At 36.6% G+C, this 17456-nt stretch overlaps 2 protein-coding genes and 2 pseudogenes across 8 annotated transcripts; 3 read left to right on the forward strand and 1 right to left on the reverse strand.

Moving 5' to 3' along the window:
- Nucleotides 1–1622: 1622 nt before the first annotated feature.
- LOC137728500 (CBL-interacting protein kinase 23) lies at nt 1623–6689 on the reverse strand. 6 transcript variants are annotated; one of them, XM_088678242.1, is made up of 15 exons: nt 5930–6689; nt 5086–5148; nt 4704–4775; nt 4503–4610; nt 4239–4319; nt 4004–4057; nt 3799–3924; nt 3562–3651; nt 3316–3435; nt 3105–3230; nt 2820–2936; nt 2629–2685; nt 2446–2520; nt 2092–2170; nt 1623–2006 (listed from the first exon to the last, which is right to left on the reverse strand). In XM_088678242.1, the coding sequence occupies exons 1-15, from the start codon at nt 6107–6109 to the stop codon at nt 1951–1953; spliced, it is 1404 nt and encodes a 467-aa protein (XP_088534368.1). In that variant the 5' UTR covers nt 6110–6689; the 3' UTR covers nt 1623–1950. The 6 variants fall into 6 exon arrangements, with proteins under 6 accessions (XP_088534368.1, XP_088534369.1, XP_068323372.2 ...); XM_088678243.1 differs by having other exon boundaries at nt 1623–2000; nt 5930–6658; XM_068467271.2 differs by having other exon boundaries at nt 1623–2012; nt 5930–6609.
- A 2823-nt stretch (nt 6690–9512) lies between these two features.
- On the forward strand, nt 9513–12990 carry LOC137729058 (thymidine kinase a). Its single transcript, XM_068467880.2, has 4 exons — nt 9513–9966; nt 12154–12298; nt 12417–12538; nt 12648–12990. Exons 1-4 carry the CDS (start codon nt 9656–9658, stop codon nt 12892–12894), a joined length of 825 nt encoding a protein of 274 aa, XP_068323981.2. The 5' UTR covers nt 9513–9655; the 3' UTR covers nt 12895–12990.
- Nucleotides 10106–11822, forward strand: LOC148693830 (pentatricopeptide repeat-containing protein At4g16470 pseudogene; annotated as a pseudogene).
- A 668-nt stretch (nt 12991–13658) lies between the features above and the next one.
- Nucleotides 13659–16326, forward strand: LOC137728501 (DEAD-box ATP-dependent RNA helicase 1-like; annotated as a pseudogene). The gene is made up of 5 exons (XR_015952455.1): nt 13659–13715; nt 14335–14846; nt 14913–15118; nt 15707–15812; nt 16126–16326. The product of XR_015952455.1 is annotated as a DEAD-box ATP-dependent RNA helicase 1-like (transcript).
- The last annotated feature ends 1130 nt before the right edge of the window (nt 16327–17456 follow it).

Below are 17456 nucleotides of genomic sequence, written 5' to 3' on the forward strand. Positions count from 1 at the left end.
TTTTTTATTTAAAATTGAATATAAATAGTACCTGACGAAAAATGACCGCACAGTGCAAGATGAACATATGTAATTAGAGGATTCCCGAATCCTCACAAAGAAGACCTGGCAAGAATCATCTATCCTAGGAAATCCAAGAGGATCCTCGCCGTATCCTCTTTGTGAGGATCTTTGCCCGATTCTCTTTGTGAGGATCCTAGGAATCCTCCAATCATATCCGTTCATTGTATATCATGCGATAAAAAATCATTGTAAATTTTTTTATTTAAAATTATATATAAATGGTACTTGATAAAAATTGATCATATAATGCACGATGAATAGATATGATTGAAGGATCTTCGAACAGAGAAAACCCGGCAAAAGTCCTATCTCCTAATAAAATACACGTTGTACGAAAAAGTGACAAAATTTAAATAATAAAGTAAGTTTGAAGATAGGTAGCATTGAGTCACGGCTTTGCGGTTGGGTGGACCCATCCACCGCCTCCCTCAGCGCCGGATCCGGCCCCAATTTGACTGGACAACGCGACTAGACCAGCCTAGTTTTTTTTTATTGGCTAGACCAGCCTAGCAGCCTTAAATTTTAAGAAAAATAACAAAAAAAGATTTGGAAACTTTGAGTTTTCGCGATAAAGACAAAATAAATGGTAAAATAAATAGTATCAAGATTGATTTTTTAGTGTAAAAATATGATTTTTCGTTAAAGTTTCCTAAATTTTATCTTACTAATATTTTATAATACGATTTACTTTAAGCTAGTGATTTATATCAGAGAATGACTTACATGATCTAATTACATTGTTACGTAGTATTTCGTGTTAATGACATAAAAATGTGTGTACGTGTTTATGCGCTACTATTGTTTCGTTAGCATGCAATGCCACATGACAGTGTATCTATGCTATATAAATTCTTATTTCAATGTGAAATTTATCTTTACTTATAAATGAAATAGATTTTAATCCTCATACAAAGTAGCTTGAGAACTCATTTAGGGAATTGGATCCGCTTCGCACAAATTGAATACAACGGCCTCCATTAACTCATTTCACTGGCCCACCGCACACTAATCAACAACTATGATTTCTTTTACACATCAATCAACGATCCAAATGAATTGATCCTTAGGCTCTGAACACTAAGGTCTGGAGCGGATTCAATTCCCTCATTTAGAAGTATTTTCAATAGTTGAAAACGTTTTGGTGAGAATATTTTGAAACCAATTTTTTGTAAAAGTGCAAGTAAATCCTGAAAAAACACTTAGAGTGCTTTTTGCAAGAAGCACAAAAAACACTTCAAGTGCTTTTCGGTCCACAAAACATTTTCTCTAAAAGTGGTTCTAATCATTTAAAAGTAGGATAAATTACATTTTACCCTCTCAGGTTTGGGGTCGATTTAACATATTTTCTAACGGATGTATGAAATTGAAATAAAATGATAAGTAAATGTATGAAATTGAAATATTTTAAAGATGTTGTAAGGAATTGAAATCGACCCCAAACCTGAGAGGGTAAAATAGTTTACCCTTAGAAGTATTTCCGAACAAGCAATTTACGACCCACTTCTTCAAATTCTTGAGGTAAAACACCCGGAATTTACCTTTTGCCTGCATCCTCCAAGTAAATACAATTTGCATATGTTTTCATATTAACTTTAAAATGTTTTTCAATTGCGAAGAGAGTCTAACTTGACGTTGAATCTTCTTCTCTCTCAAAAGATACAACCCCCAACAAGTATACTGCATTCATTTGACTTCTGAATGACAAGGTCACTCGAAGGAGATAACCCAAAGTACTAGTTATACATAATACTGTATATACTCCCATAATACTGTTTGTACTCGATAGACAACGGACGTCCGATGATGTTCACCGAAAAACTCGAAAAAAAAAAAAGAAACAGCATTCAACAAAGAAACCCCATCAACATGTTCGGCCGAGGAAGTCAATCACCTAGATGGCCCAGCACCTGCACCTGCACCTACGGCTGCACCTGCGGCTGCGGCTGTGGCTGTGGGAGAAAGAAGTGTATGAGGGTTTTGCTCTGTGATGGATCCTAGAATTTAGACAGATTAGGAGGTGATACTTACCATCATGTGCTTCCTTCCTTGATTCATCTGCTGATTTCCACACTATATCCTTCAGCCCCGTCGACAGGTTCTTGTAGAACTGTAAATACAAGACAATCGACTAAATATGCGCAAAAGACAAAAAGTTCACAACACAGAACAAATAATGGTGCAAGATAGGTGCAATTTCAAATGTTGTGTGATTGCCCAAGCTGCAGCTAGACGTGCACTAACTCTAATGCCGTAGGGGATTAATAACACATCTGATCCCTTAGGGACACTCTTCCAAGGTGTAGTTCTCGGTAATTGCTCTTAATTAGATGAATATACAATACTTAATAGATCAATAAGTGCATCGACGTTGCAATAACATACATTGTGAAATTCCAGAGTGTCTCCCCCTGACTTGCGAACCTCAACCATGTAAAGCGAGGGGGCCACCTCAAAAATCTGGAAAAGAAAGTCATTTTGTAACACATTTGTCAACAGAACACAAAAAAGAAAATTTAAAAAAAAAGTGAAAGGCATGAACAAAAAATGAAAATGAACGAGGCAAACCTCTGTTGCAACAGATAAATGGCCTTTACGTCCAGTTTTCTCACCTTGCAGCTTCAACTGATATATAAAAAAGATGTGTCACATAACTATGCAATTTTCCTCTCTTTAAAGAATTTTACCAGTTACAATCCCACTTTCCCCAGTAAAAGAGAAAAAGAAAATCAAAATGCAAAAGAGAATAGCCATTGTACCTTGAAGTTATTTTTCTTTACACCAAAACCCAAAGGCCCTGCAGCTTCCTCAATTTTAGAAATTATCTCATTAGCTGGACGTTTGGATGTGAACCTTGTTTCTCGTTTAACAAGATCCTGGTTTGTAAAAGAAATGTCAGCTGTTTCCTTACATTTTATGTTTATGAATAAACTAAATAAACAGAACTAGTGAGGAAAGGTTAAAACTTGCCAATTAAGCAAACAGAAAACCAACAATGTGCGACAAATTACAATTTTACGTTTGTTTTTCAAATTTAACCATACCATTTGTTTCTCAAAAAGACTATTGAGATTCAGGCCCTGGGATGTAGAGATAAGCTCAAAGGCATTCATTGTGACAGGCGCCATATTCCGCTCTTCTCGCCTCTCCACTACAAGGTTCTGAGAATCCTGTGCTTGGGAAGAATCGAGTAGAAAGTCAAGCCCTGGCATCATGAACCAAAATAAATCATAATACATAATGTCTCGCTCTTACCGCTGATTCATTGAATATAGAATCCACATCGTCAAGACTGACATCAACTTGTTCAAAACTAGGTGGCTTATATCCTTTCTTAAACCACTCATTCTCAATGACCTCAGCAATTGTAATTCTCTGTTACATGAAATTAGCTTGTACAGTAAATGCAAGATATAAATAATAACATCAAGAAACTGAAATGCCCGAAAAACAGACAAATCTATTGTATAAAGTTAAAAAGGACAGGATACAGGGACATACTGTCAAGGGGTTAGGATCCAAGATTCTCTTGATTAGCTTCTTTGCACTTGAGGAGAACCATGGAGGGCATGTGAAGTCAGCCTTGAATATCTGGTGATCACATAAAAACGATAGATGTAATCATGTAAGACAAAGATAACAGAGCCATATATTGACCAAATTTATGGCTGTGCTGTCTGTTTTTCCTCCATCGCCATGCGTTGGTCTACGAGTGATGAGAAAAAGAGAGAGAATCACCTTTTTGTATAATGCCATAAGGTTGGAATCTTCAAAAGGCAAATAGCCAGCCATTAAGACAAAAAGAATCACACCACAAGACCATAAATCCGCTTTCGCACCATCATACCCTTTGTTGTTGATCACCTAGAGAAAAGAAAATGTCATTAAGTGGAACAGGGTAACAAAATGGGAAACTAGATAGTCTGAGCAAAAGCTAATATACCTCAGGGGCAACGTAATTTGGTGTTCCACATGTCGTATGAAGCAATCCATCTTCCTGAATGAAAGGAATAAGATAATCACTCACACAATCTGTAACAAATGAACGTGTGAAACTGGCTGCCTAATTATTCACCATGGTATGTTTATGACTAAAAGTATGAGATAGGTATTGCTAAAAGAAGCCATCCAATCCTGACTATCAAATTTGAATGGATACATGGAAGCATAGCACTCACTCGAACTTGCTGAGGTAGTGCACTCAGTCCAAAATCTGAAACTTTAAGAGTCCCGCTAACATCCAGCAGCAAATTCTCTGGCTGCAGTTGACAACCACAAAATCAATTTAGTGGTACACTATAATATATATACATCACTCGGGGCAACTATAGATCCAAACTTCCTGCAAACAATAGATCTGAACTTATTACGACAAAAAAAAATATCATATATACATATGTAGATATTAGGTCTCTATGAAAGGGGGCAACGATAATTCACACCTTTAGGTCTCTATGAAAAACACCTCTGCTGTGACAGTAATCAACAGCATTTATAAGCTGCTGAAAATACTTTCTTGCTTCATCTTCTTTCAATCTTCCTTTACTTGCCTGACAATACAAATAGCGCAAGGATTCTAATTATATATATCATCGGAAGTAAATAGAAAGTCCAGCAATTGGATTGAATAAGCACTATCTTACAATTTTGTCAAATAGTTCTCCACCAGTGACAAATTCCAAAACAATGTATATTTTCGTCTTGCTAGCCATCACCTACATCATAAATACATCCAAAAGTCATTTGTAAGTACTAAATAAATCACAGTTTTAAAATTCCGCCCACACCAAGCACCAACAATATTGACAGTGGACATTGTACTATTGTCATGACTCGTGCCACGAACCAAAAAGAAAACAAGAAATAGAAAGAAATCCAACTGCAATGACCATCACATCATCGTAAATGTTTGTTCTGATAATGATTAAACACATGTATAAGTCTATGCCAAAGATGTAATTCATCTTAGCCTATACATATAAACCATTAGGAATCCAAAAACAATATAAGATCAGATTTGACTACCTCATACATGCGGATGACATTCGGATGTCTAATTAGTTTCATTGTTGATATTTCTCGTTTGATCTGCAAAAGGAGAGAATATGACTGCAATTCATCAGAAATCAGAATTAGGATTGTACCGTCAAAGAAAAATGATTGTGTAAATTGTTCAATTTCTAATTTCAATTAAATTTGTGCGTATAGAATCTAGATGCTGCAGCTGAAGAAATCAGCAAGGCAAGGTGAGGGTGCCGAGCAAATCCATCAAATCAGACCATGTGATCGGTTTGTTTTTTCGTGGTTGAAGTTAATCTCAACTCAACCTTCAATCATTGGAGATGGTACATAACATCTACTAACAGGGTATGCCAATAGCAAATTATGTCAATTCAATTCTGATGTTCATCAAGTTTAGTTCAATTCTGATGATATCCTATGCAAATCGTCGAACTTAAACTCAAATATGTTTAAGAAAAATCATAATCTCCCTAATCTCGTTTTGCTTGCGTAACTGATGATATCCGAAAACAAAACAAGAACCCCTCTAAATTTCTTCGGAGTCAAGAAAGTCAATAAATTTCTCCAAATTCAAAAAGTCAACAAAGCAGTAGCAATCAAACAGTAAAATGTTCAGGTCATCAAACGACAAACCCCAATATTTTCAAAGTTGACTATTTTCCCTCTAATTTTATGTAAACAATAAAATATTTTTCATTTTCCGTGATTCTTTCATCACTTTCTCACCAACCAAACAGCGGGTCATCGAATATTCCCAGAAAATAATCCAACTAACATGCAACGAAACGCTAAATTAAATAAAACTGATCAAATTAACAAAATTTGAAAAAAAAAAAGAAAATCAAACCTGGCCGATCATCTTGTGCTTGAGGACCTTCTCCTTGTCGAGAATTTTGATCGCAAAGTTCTCATCTGTCTCAACGTTGCGCGCGAACTTGACCTTGGCGAAATTCCCCTCCCCGAGAGTCCGACCCAGCTCGTACCGCCCGACCCGCGTCCTGCTTCCGGTGTTCGACCTCGACGCCATCTCCTCCAACCCCTCTCTCTCCCCTCGCTTCTCTCTCTAAAATCTTCCAAATTTCTCTCAAAATTCCAGTCCGCAATACCTCTTCCTTTCTCTCTCTAAAACTACCTCTTCTTCTTGCAAGGCTGCCAAACCTGAGACTTCGTCACGCTCATCCTTCCTGAATTTTAATCCGAAAAAAAAAAAAAAAACCCGAAATCCTTAATCCGCAGAGACAAACGAATCCGAGACGCGATTTGGCGGTTCAAATCGGGAAAGAAGAAGGAGACTCGGAGGCAAAAGAGAAAGAAAAGGTTGAAGAATCGTTGACCGTCCGATCCGACAAGAAACCCATCAATTCGGATTTCCAATCATACAAAAATCGAACGGATTGCGATGCATGCAGAGAATCTGAAAGCTTTTGTTTTGGGGCGAAAGCGATCGGAGATCTCCAGGAGATTGAATCAGGACCGTGGACGGTGGATCTGATGATTGATTCTGTTTTTTGGAGCTTTTGGTTTTGTGATTTTTTGGGTGAAAAATTGGAAATAAATGGCACCGCGGGGTTTTTTTGTAATTAACTGAAAAGCGAATATTCTGGGGCGATGATTGGGTTTTTTTGTCTACTTCGTCTCTATACGAGGAAGGTTGCATCTGCGGATATTTCGAAATTACTTTTTCAACCTCGGAAGCTGGGATCGGGTGTTTTGCAGGCCGCCTCTTCACGGATCCGTTCTGGTGTCTTTTTTTAATAGAGCGATAATGTTAATGGCTGGTTTACTATTGCGTTTTGAAAAAAAATTGTTTTTGCTGTGATGTGAGAATAAGAAGCTGTGAAATAAAGCAGCATAGTGTTTGGTAAATTTTTTTTGTAAAAGTGCTATTCAAAAAGAAAAAAAAAAAAGGGAGTATTATAGTGTTTGGTAAACTTTTATGTAAAACAAATGTAAAAAAAAACCGGTTTTTCAAAGCTGAGCTTTGCAGCTTCTTGTTTTTGGCTTTTTTTCACCCAAAACTGTGAAAAAAAACTGAAACTAAATGTTTACCAAACAGAAAAACAGCTCCCGGCTTTTTTTGATACCAACTTTTTTCCAGAATCGTCTCAGTACCAAACCAAGTCTAAGCCTAATATTAGGTACATAAAAATTTTAAATTAAATAACGTGCGGCCTAATATTAGGTACATAAAAATTTTAAATTAAATAATGTGCCACGGAACAAAAAAATTTATGTTAATTAATATTTAAGTAATAATTTAATTATTTATAATTATATTATTTAATTTATTAAATTTAATTTAAAATTTTAGTCTTTTTAAATTACCCTAAATTAGTAATGTGTTATTTTAGTACAGGGTCGGTGAAAATCGAAAAATGGGTGGGAGTTGAATTCACACTAGGATGCCAATTCAGTAAAACTTATATGTAATAATAAAAAATACAAAAAAAATTTATGTTTGACACTAACATTAAAAAGTGATTATACATACACTATGTGTGTGAAATTTTTAAAAATTTTATAGGAGCAATAAGGAGAGAAAGTGGGTTAATTCAATTTTTATTGAATTTTTTTTTTTTTTCATTTTTGAGGGAGAAGAGATAAAGTAAATGTAGGATTTATAGAAAGATGCTTTGAAAATAATAACATTTTTTTATATGAAATTATTTTAATGTCTATGATTTTTTATTGAATTGTGAAGAGAAAATTAAATTATCTTTTCGCCTACTTTTAATTAACTTAAAGAATTTTATTATTTGGTAGGATAGACTTTTTTAAATATGATATTAAAAAAGGAGAATCAATGATTCAATGAATATGGCGGCTTTAATATTTCAAGATCATTAAGTAACATTAGAATTAAGGTTTAACAATTATGCATTTCTTAATCACGATATGATTAAGATAAACATTCATACGTTTCATAACCTTTGTTGATAAACATTCAAACATTTTTTTTGTAAACTATTGTTGCTACTTAAGAAACTAATTGTGCATTTTTTAATTGGAATGCTACTAATAATTCATTTTTTTATTCTATCCAACATTTGGTAAGTGTTCTTATAATTTTAAGGTAGTGTAAATGCGCGTGTTCTTTAGTAGTTAATTTTGTTTTGGGTTTTTTTTTATTATTATTAATTTTGAGAGGAGTAGCTTAATTCTATTCTAAGTTAGTAGCTTAATTAAACTACTCCTCTCAAAATTATAAGAACAGTCATTATAAAAATACTTTTAAACGAGTTAATAGTCATTGTGTTATGTTGGCTATGATTAATCGTGATGTGGGATTGTGAGCAAACGAACTTGAAACAACAATTGGTTTGTCTTTATTTTTTTTTTATATTTATTTAATCTGTGAGCAAGTGAAAGTTTTGGTATCAATAACATTTCTCTTTATTTATTTTCTGTTAAAAGCGAGTCAAAACTTAGCTGGTTCTGCCATTCACATTCATCTTGTGATTAAAAGCTCATCGTCCGCTTAAGCAAGGACCGCACTACAAAATCAAAACGACAAAACTTTTCCAAATTAAAAACCTAACATTGAGACGCATGGGACTAGGATCAAACCAAAGGCGGATTTTAAAATTTTACTATATTAAAGATCGACACTTTTTTTTTAATACACCGATGTATTTACAATAGAATTATATAAAAAATATATGTATTTTTTCAAACATTTCATTATGTTTGGACGAAGAAATTTAAGATTACTAAGGAATATTAAAATAACGGAAATTGAAATGACGATATTTTATTTTCTAGAATTTGTGAATTTTCTTGTTTGATTAACCTAAAATGTAACATTCCACGTCACCTAGGGAAGTGGATCCTGTAAGCTTTATATGTATATTCTCATCTCTACCTAGCGCAAGGCCTTTTGGGAGTTTATTGGCTTCAGATTCCGTAGGAATTCCGAAGTTAAGCGAGTTCACGCGAGAGCAATTTCAGGATGGGTGACTCACTATGAAGTCGTTTGAGTTCCCAGAAACAAAATTGTGAGGGCCTAGAAACAAAATCGTGAGGGCGTGGTGTGGTCAGGGCCCAAAGCAGATAATATCGTGCTACGGTGGAGTCGAGCAGGGGATGTGGTGGGGGCCCGAGTAGGGATGTGACATAAAAGAACAATGGAATTAAATACATAATTTGTTATTTTTAAGCTTTCAATCATAAAAATTGGGAAATGACACATATTTACATGGAATTTAAACTTGGAAATTGGAGGTATCAAATTCCAAGTTTTTTTTTTCCACATGGAAATTCTAAATTTTTATGTTTATAAATATAAAAAATAAAATAAAATTGATATATGTCAATTTATAACTTCTGACTTTATCCAAATTCCAAGTTTATCCTCATCCAAACATAGTTACATAGTGTTAGGTTACCTTTTTTTCGGTTAATTGCCTAGGTTTCCTTCCCTCCAAAAAAAAATTTCCGAGCATTCTCCGATGCCAATTTGTTTCCTTTTTTCTCGAAGAAAATTGAAATAAGCAAAACCCTTAAACCCTCTCTCTCTCTCTCTCTCGCTCTCTCCATCTCTCTCCGGCCTTGTCTCTCCACCCACTCCAAGTAGATGTTAGCTATTTCAAGGATGAAGGCCTTCATCTCCTCCGCCCCTCACGTTTTCAAGACCACACCTTTCGCCCTTTTATCTTCCGCCTCCTCCTCCAAGTCCTTCTCCTTCAGCCCTCCTACCCTTTTCCAAAAACCCAATATTTTTCTCCCCAAAAGATCCATTTTTTCACCTCAGAAAGTCCGATGTCTGCAAATGGAGGCGGAATCTCACCAGCGCTCCGGTGAGATTCACGTCATCGTCGGCCCCATGTTCGCCGGCAAGACCACCACGCTTCTTCGCAAAGTTCAGTCCGAGAGAGGAAATGGCAGGTTTGACTCCCCCACCTTTTCTGTTGCATTTTTTAGTTTTGAAGTCTGAAATTTTATGCTTGACAAAAAAAAAAGTATGAATTTCCATTTGTGCTGAAGAGGAATAATTTGGCTGGCTATTAAGATTTTGAATGTTTGGATGATATCTGTAGTATGCCGGAGAAATTTGAAGTTTCTTAATTTGTATATTGAATGTGAGTTGTTCTTCCATGTGAGTTAATGGCTCCCTTTTTCTGCAACTGACAATTCAGAGCTTGTATGCTGAGTTTTATGGAAATTTTGTATAAAGAGAATAGATTAGAATTAAATGTAAGTATTTGGCGGCTTTTTTTTTCATTTACATGTAATTGGGGTGCACATTCAGTCTCTGTGTCTTGTACCGATGTCTCGGGTCTCTTGATTGAGTACATATATCACCAGTAAGATATTCCAGCCTTCAGGTCAAGCCTCAAAAGCACATCCAACTGGATAAAACACTCAAGGGACTCTGCTATTCCGGAAGATTGGCGGAAAATGTTGGACTATTGTGCCATACAGAGTTAGAGCTGAATCCAGCCGCATATGCCCTTCTGTTGCAAAATTTATATTTAGGAAAGAGTATAAGAAGGGGAAGCGAATCCATGCGCAAATGATTGTTGTGGGTTTTGTTCTTATCGAATATCTGAAGACCAAGTTATTGATTTTGTATGCAAAATCAGGGGATTTAGGAACTGCCTCACAGTTTGCTTGATATGTTGCTTGAGAAAAGGTTGGTTTCACGGAACCCAATAATTGCAGGATATGTGCAAAAGGGGCTTGAGGATGTGGGGTTGAGTCTTTATAATAAGATGAGACAGAGTGGTTTGATCCCAGACCAACATACCTTTGCATTGGTCTTCAGAGCGTGTGCCTCTTTAGCAACACTGAAGCATGGAGCAAGCCCATGGTGTCATGATATAGTGCCAAATTGACAAATGTTGTAGTCAGTAGTGCCCTCATGGATATGTACTGTAAATGTAGTGATATATCTGACGGGCATAGGGTATTTGATACCTCTCAAAATAGGAAGGCCATTACCTGGACTGCTTTGATATCCAGGTATGGTCAGAATGGAAGAGTTGTAGAGGTCTTAGATCTTTTTCATAGGATTAAGAGTGAAGGTTTCAGACCAATCTATGTTTAATTTTATCTCAGTTCTTTCTGCTTGTAGTCATGGAAGTTTAGTTGACGATGCCAGATTGCCAGGGAATACTTTTCTTCCTTGACAAGAGATTATGAAATTCAGCCAAGAGCACAACATTATGCAGTCTTGGTAGATGTTTTAGGACGTGCTGGGCGATTAGAAGAAGCCTATTAGTTTGTTTCAAACTCACCTTATAAGGAGCACTCAGTGATATGGGGTGCTTTTCTTTGGGCTTGTAGAATTCTTGGAGATAGAGACTTGTTAAAACTTTCAGCAAAGAAGTACTTCAAATTGGAACCAGAGAATGCTGGGAAGTATGTGGTCTTGTCTAATGCTTATGCCACTTTTGGGTTGTGGGACAATGTTGCTAAGATTAGGGATATGATGAAGGAATCAGGGATAGTAAAGGAACCCGCTTATAGCAAAATAGAGGTTCAAAGGAGGTCCATTTCTTTCTCAAGGCTGATACATATCACAAACAATCCGAAGAGATTTATGAAATGGCTAAATTGGTTGATTTCTCTCTAAAGGATTCAGCCTGTGCTCCTTGGTAAGGGGAATTCATGTTAAGGAAAGGAGCTATCTAAGAGCTTCATGATTGAGAGGTATTCTCAGTCTTGTCTGAAACACCAGTTGAATATGCAGTGATATACTCATGCAAAGTTATTTAAACGGTGTCATAAGTGAGAAATTTCATTTGTTAGGAGGCTGAAAAGCATGTAAGAGAGAGAATATTGTTTATATTCAAATTTCAGTACGTGTACCCCATGCATGACACTGATACATGAAACCGAGCGTCTTCTGACTCTTCTCCTTTAGGTTTTCGGTGCTTCACTGAATGGTATTGTACATTATCTATGTACTTGCAAGTTCGAAGTATCTGCATGGATTTTCTTTTGATGTAATAGTTTCTGATTTCTTTGTAAGCAGAGGGCTGATTGTTACAAATCTTTGCTTGAATGTTATATATCATTAATTAGTTCCTGCATATCATTCATTAATTCCTTTGTTTAACCTTTTGCCAGAAATGTTGCTATAATCAAATCGATCAAGGATACAAGATATGGATTGGATTCAATAGTGACACATGACGGGGTCAAGTTGCCATGCTGGCCTTTAGAAGATTTATCATCGTTCAAACAAAAGTTTACCCCTGAGGCATATGATAAGGTATATTAGCACCGTTATTTGATTAATAAGCATTTCATGTTTCAAATGATTATCTAGGTTACATCTTTTTGTCATGTATGATTCATATTATCTACTCATAACCAATATGCGGTGACAGCTAGATGTGATTGGCATCGATGAAGCTCAATTCTTTGAAGACCTGTATGATTTCTGCTCTGAAGCTGCTGATCATGATGGTAAAAAAGTGATAGTTGCCGGACTAGATGGTGACTATTTAAGGTAATTGTTCAATATCTCCACCAGTTGACGTTCTTGTGACTTTGCAATGACCAGTTTTCCTTGCCACTCGGAGATTGTTGTTCCCTTCTAATTCTAACTTTGATGGCAGGAGGAGCTTCGGTTCTGTGCTAGATATAATTCCCCTTGCTGACTCTGTAAGCAAGTTAACTGCTCGATGCGAACTTTGTGGGAAACGTGCTTTCTTTACACTAAGAAAGACGGAGGAGTTGCAGACTGAACTCATTGGCGGGGCTGATGTCTACATGCCTGTCTGCCGGCAACACTACGTTGGTGGTCAAGTAGCCGTAGAAGCTGCGAGAGTTGTGCTGGAGTCTCAAGTTCAGTGCGCGTTGTAGGCATGGTAACCTTTTCCGGTTAGTAAGAAGTAGATGATGTATTTTAGAACATCGTTACATGTCTTGTTGGAAATTTTACAGGAGTATGATTCTCTCCGCTCCTAATCTCTCTACCCTTTCCTCCCCTCCTATTTAAACAGTTACTGAGTATCAAGAATGTATATATTTCTTTTCACCACCCATAGAATGCGCAAACACCATGAGAAAAAGTTTTATTATGGATTTGAAGATTTTTGCAAAACCGATCAAAACCATGGGTTGTAATTCACAAATTTTAAGAAAAAAAAATGCAATTTCTGAGTTTTTGTGAGATCTTTTGTAGATGATCGGAAAAAATTATTAGACATTTGGAACCGGTCTTATTATTTCTTGAAAACCGTTCAAAATCGTGGGTTATAACTCAAAACTTTTGAGAAAAATGCAATTTTTGAGCTTTTATGATGTATTTTGTAGATGATAATCAGAATTTTTTTTGGAACCGGTCTTATTATTTCTTGAGCAAAACCGATCGAAATCATGGGTTGTAAATCCCAACTTTTGAGTTTTTGTGAGATTTGTTGTGGATGGTAATTGAAAAAAATTATTAGCGATTTGGAACAGGTCTTATTATTTCTTAAGCGAATGAAAATTGTGGGTTATAATTCACAATTTTTGAGAAAAATGCAATTTTCCAGTTTTATATGTTGATTTAAGGGGTCGTTCTTCTTCTTGAAACATTCAGTCCCGAAAGATGGTGTGTTTTATCACCGGCTAATTACCAATAAATGTCGGTCTCATGGCCCGCCAAAATGGTGGAGGCAGTGATACCGCATCACCACAAGGCAACAGGATATGACACCACGGTCGACGGAGGAGCCCCCGAGCCGAAGCCGGAAGGACAGTCAACGTCGACGATAATCTTTATGCGACGTTAACTTTACTTTTGAAGTGTACAGGCACCGATTTTGCTCGCTCCTTTCAGTTGGGGACGGATCAATTTCCCCCGTCACAGCAAATTCCATTCACAACAAACAAAAAAGCATCAAAATTTAGAACAGAAAAGGGAAAATATTTACGAAGATCGAAAAGCCCTAAATAATTGAAAAAAAATCGACCCAGATTTTGCCGATAAACCCTTAAAAAGGGGTTGGCTAATAGTTTTGCCATAGCATTTCACCCTTCCGGGTGTTGGCTCACAGAGTCTCCTCTTGACTTGCGATTCACAGCACCAAAAATCAAATTTAGAATGTGCCGTGTGAAATACAAGTTTAAAAGTCACCCCGCCACTAAGCCAACCCGTGATGGTTAAATAACATAACCAAATTTAATATATATGCTGTGATGAATTACAAAAGCTTTACGGAGTTCCTACACTACAGTATCTCTTTTTGCAAACTTTCAAAATTGGTTTCAGAATTTTTTGGTAATCTCTTATGTGGAAAAGCACATGATGGTTTATAGGTTGTTGATGAAACAGATCGATTGCTAAGGGAGGCATACCAATCTTGGCTACCCTCTGTGCTTCAAATCACTCGCCCTAACGATGAACGTTTCCTTTCCTGTGCTCAAAATTTTGTACCTTCCCCATTCGGTTCCTTAAAAACCATAAGGAGATCGTAAGTTCCATGTCCATTTCCTATTCCTCTGTCAATTTATTTACTTATTTCAGATCTTTGCCATGGCACAGAATTGAGCAATATTAGTCTCTCCGTAGCATAAATAAATTGAAAAACCTGTGTATCGTATTTTGATAAATTTTTAATATTTTGATGTCTAAGGGGAACACTTTGCGAATCAAAGTACAAGCCATTACATTTAGTTGGGCTCCTGCAAAGTTTAGGAGCAGAGAAGTGCATCGTTTTCACATCCTCTGTGGAGTCGACTCATCGTCTATGCACCTTGTTGAACTCTTTTGATCATCTGCGTTTCCAGATTAAGGAGTACACAAGCCTTCAACGCCAATCTATACGAAGGTAAGTTCCTGGATATTTAATAAATTTAAAGGGATAAGATTGTGAATATTTGATTAATTATGGCAGCAAGACATTGAAGGCATTCCGGAAAGGGGAGATTCAAGTACTCGTTTCATCTGATGCAATGACTTGTGGAATGAACGTTGAAGGGGTGAGGAATGTCATTAATTATGATATGCCTCCGTACGCAAAGACATTCATACATTGTGCAGGTCGGACAGGCAAGAGCAGGCCAAACTGGTCGTTGCTTCACGCTGTTGCGCAAAGAATAGGTATGTATTGTCTTGTTAATCTCCACTTCAACGTGCATTTCAGATCAAGGCCCATGTTTTTCTTTTCTCTCTCTTATTTTTGTATTTCCTTGGTGCTTCTATGTCCAATTGCAACTTAAAGGGCCACTTGGTCAGTGTCAACTCGTTGTGAGCTTGTCATGTAAGGTAGATATTTGCTTTGAGTTTGGAACGAATTTATATATCAACTGAGGTCTATTCGAAAAGGGTGATTAATATTAACCTTGGTTTGGCCCATGCGATGCGAGTAATCAATTTCCCAATGAACGTTTGTACTTTACCTTTCATTTAGATGCAGGCTTGAGCTCAAATACGCAAAATCATTCAAAGGACGACCTGCTCAGAGTTTGGGTTTGTTTGGCTCACTTTGCAGCCCTTTTGAGTCCTATTATTTGATCAAATATCTTAGCTCATAAAAAATTACTCGCTGATCTTGCACACCAGCACATGGTTGGAAGAAAGTCATTTAGGTGTTAATTATCGTTCGTTGTTCAGATTAAGCTTACACATCATTTACTTGAACTATTGATTAGAAGCTGGGATATTTGTAATTTTCTCCTTTCGTTGCAGATTAAGCGTTTCAACAAGCTATTACGCAAAGCTGAGAATAACTCTTGCTCTAAATACTCTGTTCCTTCTAGTTACATTGAACCACTCCACTCTATCTATGAATCTGGTAATTGCTTTGCTTATTCTTCATGTCTATATAGATTAACTGCACTGCATAGTGTTTTTTTTTTAATTTTTTTATTACAAATAAATACACTGGTTTGGGTGAACTATACATACTTGGGTCAATGGTTTTTAAATCATATCGGTGTTCGCTCTAATGGCTTCCACCATTACAATGTTTGGCCTCATCGAATTTACGTGTTATTTTTAATGGTTTTAAGCTTATATGGACACCAGCTAGATTTTTAGTCGAGTGACTTTAGATGCTTAAACGAACAATGCCTCCTTATCATATATTTTCTTTCTCAATGTGACAGCTCTGGAGAAATTGAAAGAGACTGTTGAAATGGAAACATCGCGGAAGAGAAAGCGGTGAAAGGAAATGAAATAGAGCATCCTTGAATTGAAGCAAGTTCTGCCTAAGAGAGAAGATTTCGGGAGGGGTAATTTTATCAACAAAACATTTTTGCTACCTTCTTGGTCGTAAATGGTTGGTTCAGATGACATAGCAGGACCTTGCAGGCACGTATAGTTTGATACAGAGCTAAGGTTAAAGAGTACTCCCACATTGGTGAAAGAAGCACGTGAATGTTAAAGAGTCTCGCATTGATATTTTAATCAGTGTGCGAGGATTTGATATATTAGTCATCATATTTCTCAAAACGAATAAGAGCAAATATATATATGAAACATTGATTGATGGAAAAGTAAATAGTTAGTGACTCGGTACAGCATAATTAATATTGCCTCTCAATTTCCATATTATATTTTATATTTCCTCCATTGGCCTAATAGAAAAGGTCCTTTCACAATCTCTCATCAGCTCAGCTGGTTTGGTCATCTCGCTAAAATTCTCCATGACCATGTTTGTTGAACCGAAAAAAGAAAAAGAGAGAACATAAAATAGAGTCCGGATCCTCTTTGTGAGGATCCCGGGAATCTGTGAATCATATCTGTTCATCGTACATTGTGCGATCAGAAATCATTTTAAATATTTTTATTTAAAACAAAAACTGACTATACGATGTATAATAAAAAGGACACGATTCACGGATTTCTAAAATTCTCACCAAAAGCATCCAGAGGGGATCCTGTTGGCATAAAATAGGGCCTCAAAAACACGGCTGCAACTCATATACTTGTCACAAAATAACGCCTTCAAGGCTAGCTAGCGAGCTTCACGGTTTATTTGCTCGGACTTCAAAGGTGTAAGTTTAGTGTCCAAACACCGACAAAGACCTACGAACCTTCCTCAGAAAGTAGTTCGACTCAGCTCTGGCGGAAGAAGAAGAAGCGAAACTTGGTGGCGATGACGGCGACAACAATGACGATGATGAAGAGGAATGAGCAAAACCGTTGGATGATGAAGAAGTGAGAGAATCGTTTGGGGTATGAGCATTTTCTCTCTCCTCCTCATAGATTGTATCCAACACCTTTGAAGTTCTGTGCCTCATCACACTCACAAACTGTGGTGGCGCAACTTCTGTGACGAACCTTGCTAGCCGTGAATTCGCCATTTCCTTCACTAAAAGTTGAAGAAAACTATAGTAACGATTGAGAACTTAGAAGTGATCACGAAAGAGCAAAGAGAAGAAAATCTGAGAAAGAAATGTGTTGAAGAAAAAGGTATTGCTCGTCAATACGAGCA

This window comes from Pyrus communis, chromosome 10 (assembly GCF_041283825.1).
Source record: "Pyrus communis isolate YQ-2024b chromosome 10, ASM4128382v1, whole genome shotgun sequence".
Lineage (NCBI taxonomy): Eukaryota > Viridiplantae > Streptophyta > Magnoliopsida > Rosales > Rosaceae > Pyrus > Pyrus communis.

Excerpts from the sequence above, each read along its gene's own strand:
- LOC137728500 (XM_088678239.1), bottom strand. The coding sequence starts at position 6,109 with ATGGCGTCGAGGTCGAACACCGGAAGCAGGACGCGGGTCGGGCGGTAC. Across the intron at positions 2,937-3,104 it reads GTCTTTTTGAGAAACAAATG|GATCTTGTTAAACGAGAAAC; the intron begins GTATGGTTAAAT and ends TTTACAAACCAG. Across the intron at positions 2,013-2,091 it reads AAGGAAGGAAGCACATGATG|CCACAGCCGCAGCCGCAGGT; the intron begins GTAAGTATCACC and ends TTTCTCCCACAG.
- LOC137729058 (XM_068467880.2), top strand. The coding sequence starts at position 9,656 with ATGTTAGCTATTTCAAGGATGAAGGCCTTCATCTCCTCCGCCCCTCAC. Across the intron at positions 9,967-12,153 it reads TCCGAGAGAGGAAATGGCAG|AAATGTTGCTATAATCAAAT; the intron begins GTTTGACTCCCC and ends ACCTTTTGCCAG. Across the intron at positions 12,299-12,416 it reads CCCCTGAGGCATATGATAAG|CTAGATGTGATTGGCATCGA; the intron begins GTATATTAGCAC and ends ATGCGGTGACAG.